Source organism: Pelobates fuscus, chromosome 5 (genome assembly GCF_036172605.1).
Source record: "Pelobates fuscus isolate aPelFus1 chromosome 5, aPelFus1.pri, whole genome shotgun sequence".
Classification (NCBI taxonomy): domain Eukaryota; kingdom Metazoa; phylum Chordata; class Amphibia; order Anura; family Pelobatidae; genus Pelobates; species Pelobates fuscus.
In genome coordinates this window covers 303,806,247-303,812,170 of record NC_086321.1, presented here as the reverse complement: position 1 = coordinate 303,812,170, position 5,924 = coordinate 303,806,247, and the positions used below count along the sequence as shown (strand labels likewise).

Sequence of the window (5,924 nt, the reverse complement as noted above, 5' to 3'; positions counted from 1 at the left end):
AAAAGTAACTCAAGAGAAATGTTACATTAAATATAAATGAACAAGCAGAGTGATACATACTGGTTTATAAAACAAATAAATAAAAAGGTGAGATGCAGTAATAGTATGAATTTGAAATCCACTTTGAATTCCTGGCAATTCATAAATAACTCCATTCCTGTTTGGTCACCATGTCAATCTTGTGGCATATATGGTCAACTGAGATAATACGGATATATATATATATATATATATATATATATATATATATATATATATATAAAAAAAGTTATATATATATATATATATATATATATATTTACTTATTTCCCAATAAACAATATATCTTATCACATAAATAAGTTGGTTCCGATCCATGATTTGGATCAAAAAAAGAAAACCAAATGGTCCATCACCTTTGTACATGATTACAATCAACTTCTGCAAATGGTAATAAGAATACATTTATGTGTGAATGTTTCTTTTGTGCTTGAGAAGATTTGATTTGTGGTTAAAAGATTTGTCACAAATGTCACAGGAGAAGGCAGCATTCTCCTTATGTGTCCTCTTGTGCTGCTGAAAGGTAGAAAAATGAGTGAATTTCTTTTTGCACTCTGGACACTGAAAAGGTTTTTCCCCAGAGTGGATCCTGCGATGCTCTCGCACAGATGACTCCCACTTAAAGCGTTTGCCACAAATGGGGCAAGCAAAAGGTTTCTCTTCTGTGTGGATGCGCATATGCTTGATGAGGCAGGATGTTCGTTTGAAACTCTTGTCACAAGACTCACATTTGAAAGGGAACTGATCTGAGTGGACCTTGCTGTGCTTGCTTAAGTCTCCAGCCAATTTAAATTTCTTTCCACACTTTTTACATTTATGTGGTCGGCGGTTTGAATGAACCAAGCCATGTTTGATTAGATCTGCGCAGCTTTTAAAATTCTTTTTGCATACCTGTGGGGATGAGAATATTCAAAGCTGTAATCAGGAGTCTTTACACGTTAAGCCTTCAATGATTAAAGTAGTTTATAATTAAACTATAGCGATAAGTCCCATAACAACTTTGCACAGCATCCCCTCTCCCTGCTGAAAGTAGTTCATGACAGTAACAAGTTATCTCAACTGGTCAAGCTACAGTCAACCAGCTGTGCAGCTTCAGACTCTTTGAAGGTATTTTAATATTTACATAATTGCTTTATCTATATAAATTACTTTACATATAAAAATCAGGGGTAATCTATTTCACTAATGTTTCCCTTTAAAAGTATTGAAATCACAAAAATGTATATGCCACAATGCATGCTGCGTTATCCATTAAACTTTGAATTATATATATAAAAAAAAATTGTAAGGGGGCAGGGCCTGGAAGCCAAGATAGCCAGACGTGTTCAAACAGAGCTCTGGCTTGCAAGCACCTGAAATTAGCTTCTCATGCACACAACCACACAGCTGGAAGCCTCATTTGAGCTGTTCAATACCCTATACTGAGGTGGGAACTCATGGTTACGCAATCTGTGCCGGTACGCTTCCTTCTCATAAGGCCCGAAGATGCAATCTTGTCTGTCCAGAAGCCTGATGTCCGAGGGAGACGGACGATCCCTTGGCACAAAGCTGGCCTTTCATGAAGATCATCTTGTCACCACCCAACTATGGGCCAGTAGGGGATATCCCGGTCCCCACTGGGGAAACTCACCACTATCCTACAAGAGAACTTTCAGCCATATCAAAACACTGTACAGCACGCCCAAGATGGCCACCACAGTTCAGCCTCCCCAACACCAGGAGAAAACCCCCTCCCAGGTATAGAAGGAGTGCTTCCAAGCCCGCTTTGAATAAATCTGCCGGGAGCTTTGGAGGCGCATTCAGTGATAGGATAGATATGCAATACAAATTCCGTTTGTCTATCAGCTTTTTCTATAACATATCTTGCAATGATACTAACCCAGTGGTGTAGAAACTCCTTTACTATTGTTAGCTTGTGATGCATTAACAGATTTTAATCAGTTTGACTGGGGTCTATGCTATAGCAAGCTTCCTGCTTTACGTATATGAATAATGTTTTAGCAAAAGGATTCAGCTTTTATACACCGCGTTACAAGTTATGTTAAAGCTTAATCTATTTCATCAATGTGTTTATTATGCTAGTTAGGTATGCCTTACTAGCTGGTTTCTTCTTATCAATATAAAAATGTGCATTGTCTTTCTATGTCATGCCCTTATATTTCAATGTTTGATATTGTATAACTTGGCTTTACTGTTGTGGCATCGCAAGTACGACTAACTACCTATATGCACTGAAAAATGAAGAATGTAAAAAATAAAATCTGTACAATTTAGGCAAAAAAAAAACCCCACAACCAATAAATACTTGAAATTGGGAGGGGGTGGGCGAAGCAGAGTAGACGTGCCAACTCGAGCTCTAGACCTCATGAGAGGAAAACTGTGATTTAGGAACGAAAAACAGGCTGCTGCCAAACTCAACAGCCCCTCACCCTATACAGGAGAAGACTATGGGCTGAAAAAACAAATAACCGAGTGCAGACAAAAGCCCCCTAAGCCAAGATATAGGGGAGCTGTTACGACGTTTGCAGGCCCCAATGGCGCTGGAGGACGAGAAGCCTTCCTACTCCTCAGGCGACTAGTCATACGAAGCGGGAGTGGGGGCAATGAGTGCTCCAATTGTCAGACCTAAGCCCCAGCAAGCCACCACTGGAGATCTGGTTACAGCCACCCAGCTAAAGAGCATGCTAGCCGAATTATGGAAGAACATAGCAGCAGACATGGAAAGCATTAAAGATGCTTTAGACTGCTTCACATCTAGGATCACCCTGCTCGAGCTCCCAAGACCAAAGAATTGACTCCACGGAGAGTACACTGGCTGAAATCCAACAACAAAAAATAGCCACCAACAACAGGGTCGACACCTTTGAAGATCAACGGAGGCGTTATAACCTCAAAATCCGCGGAATACCGGACACAGTAGGCCTAACAGACTTCCTCACTTTGTCAGGCGCCTTGCTGCCACCCAAACAGGCCAAGGCAATACGGCTAGACGGCATGTTCAGACTACCGAAGCCAGCCACAGCACCTCTCACACAGATCTGATAATCCGCTTCCAGTCCATACAGGATAAAACTCTCTTAATGGCGGCTGCCCGAGAGAAGGCTCCTTTACACTTCGAAGCAGCCACGCCATGTTTCCAGACCTCACTAAAGGCACCGAGTGGCGCAGGGCCCTGCGGCCGCTACTACCTCTGTTCCGAGACAAGGGCATCCAGTATCGGTGGGGGACCCAGAGAATGCTCCTCTTTCAGTATCAAGGCACAACACATCAAGCCCGTGGCTTCTCCGAGTTGGAGACTCTCCTACACAAACTGGGACTTGCAGACGCTCCTCAGGCGACGGCATCGGGTCTGTCCCGGCTAGATCCCTCAGCTGTGCCGGAGTTTGTTCCCAGATCATCCCGAAGACCAACAGCCCCAAGGAAGAAGACCTGAACAGCTACAAGCTCCACCAGGAAGTAACAGGAGCAGCTGGGGGTGTTAGTTTATAAAAGTGACAATTTCAATTGATATTTACACTTTTTGTAAAATGAGAAAATAAAATAACAAACAAACACACTCTTCACACATAAAGCACTTTAAGGGTCAGGAACCTAAGATGTAGGCACACATTTGCAGTATAAAAAAAAAATTATGAATTTCTACATTTAATTTCACTTTTCAGACATCACAAACTTGTATTTGTTAAATATTTAAAAAAACAAACAAAAAAACAACAACTTCCTTTTAAAAGTAGCACTGTCACCACCTGGGGACTTTGCCGAATTCACAAAGATCCCTCATGGTGATATAGCAGCTGGGGGTCCAGGGGTCACCAGTTGCATATGTCACTGCGTGAGAGTACGGCATTGGGGTCTATGGAGGACCCCGGGACACCGCAGAATCCTCCATACTGGTGACAGCTGTTGGAATTGACATGGTAGCTCTGCAAGAGAAGGAAATATACAGAGACAAAGTAGACCCTACTTTGTCTCCTTATAGCTCTTGAATGGTTTGGAATATCAATGAAATGCCAACACAGTCAAAATGACTACTTAATAAAGATTCTATCTTTATGAAATACTCATTTTTCTGAGTGTGGGGGAGGTAGTGACCGTGATGCTTTAAACATCTAAAATCTGTATATGAGGCACGAGTAAATGGCAATACTAGAATTAGCAATCTTTTAACCTTGCATTTGTAGGGGCGCTCTCCTGTGTGTATTCTCTGATGCTCCCGGAAACTTCCCAGACGTTTAATGACTTTATCACAGGTCTCACACTTGAAGAATATTTCTGGTTTAGGGGAAGGTTTGTGGCCTGATTGTTTAATTTTGCAAGAGAGGCGGCCACTCCTCCTTTTCTCAGGAGTCAGTTTAGAGGTCTCTGAAATTTGTGATTTCCCTTGCTCGAATACACATTTCTCTTCGAGTTCCTGTTTAAGTGGCTTCACATTTTGTGAATCAGAGGAGTCACTCTCTTTCTTAACTGATTCATTTCCACTAAGCTCAAAGTTTCCAGATGTAGGACAGGTCTCTTCCTCTTTTTTAATTTCTTTTTCTAAAGAATTAGCTATACAGTTACCAAAGCCACTAATGAGCAAATGGTCAGACTCTTCCTTAATACACTGTTCTACCTTTATTATAAAGGTTTCAGACCCAATACATTCTGCAGAAGTTATTTCTGGTTGGGACTCAGCCAGTGATCGGACATCTGTTATAAGCCACTCCACAGGCTCCTCTTTGCTAGTTGCATTTAACGAAGGAACAATTTGAGGGAATTCTATTGTGGATTTAAAATCTTCTGAATTAGAACATAAGATTGGTGCATATGATCTTTCTTCTGTGTCCACTTTGATATCCATGAGCCTCTTGGTGGCGTTCTGGCAATACAAAAACAAATAAATAAATATACACACACACTGTATTCATAAAATCAATGCAGTATGACTGAGAAAACTTATTTTAATGAGTGACTTATGATGCAATGGATTTATTGATAGTACAAATCATAAATTCAATTGTTCAAAATTCCGGAACCCACTTTAAAAACTGTCTTAAAACTATAATAAGTTCTTCAATTATTTACCCCACTTGGGTTCAGAAAGAATACAAATGTGAAGTTCGTAAGTAAAGCCCTAGAATGTATGACCATAATAATCTACCAATTGGAGTTAAGATCCAATCCAAGTTTTTGAAAATATATATATACTGTGAATACCATTAAATGAAGACTCAAAGCAAAATATATTACATACCTGGGGACTCCGCTCTAACAGCTGGGGCCATATTTGAGATGAGCTACGCGGTGTGCTGGAATTCAGGACGGCATGTGGATTCTTAAATAGGCATTTAGATAGCGGTGTGAGCAGGGTTAAATTCCTGCTCACCCCAGAAAACCCAGGATCAATAGATACCTGGGGCCATATTTGTGCTCTTATATGAGGAGTATAAAGATGGCCAGGATACCAATAAACTTTATTTGAACATGCAGACTTAGTACGCTTGTGCAAACACACAGCAGGAATACTGTCCTTCAGCAGCAGACATGAACTGGCAATAATGCTTGAGTTTAACAGTTATTTTGATTGACAGGTATTAGTGACCAATGATAATGAAGCATGCATTTCTGACGGGTGATTAATTTACCTATTTCATATTAAGTATACTCACACATATATAAAATAGGGATTGACCGATTACCAAATATATATATTTTCGGCACGATCAGTTTATAGAGATACCGATATTGCCGATAATGCAGACCAGGCCCGCCAGGCTTGTTCCTTGGTCCTGGAGGGATCGCAGCAAGCTCTTACTTACCTTCCCAGTAGCTCCCTTCAGCTCCCCTTGTCTAAATCTGGCGAGTCCCGCGGCCGTCAGGGAGCGCTGACACGGGTTACCATGGCA

The 5,924-nt window shown here is 41.0% G+C and overlaps 1 protein-coding gene across 1 annotated transcript; it reads right to left on the bottom strand.

Annotated features, from left to right (window-relative positions):
- Positions 1 to 382: 382 nt before the first annotated feature.
- Positions 383 to 5,432, bottom strand: LOC134612884 (zinc finger protein 682-like). Its single transcript, XM_063457338.1, has 3 exons — positions 5,273 to 5,432; positions 4,208 to 4,897; positions 383 to 930 (listed from the first exon to the last, which is right to left on the bottom strand). Exons 2-3 carry the CDS (start codon positions 4,877 to 4,879, stop codon positions 445 to 447), a joined length of 1,158 nt encoding a protein of 385 aa, XP_063313408.1. The 5' UTR covers positions 4,880 to 4,897; positions 5,273 to 5,432; the 3' UTR covers positions 383 to 444.
- Positions 5,433 to 5,924: the final 492 nt, after the last annotated feature.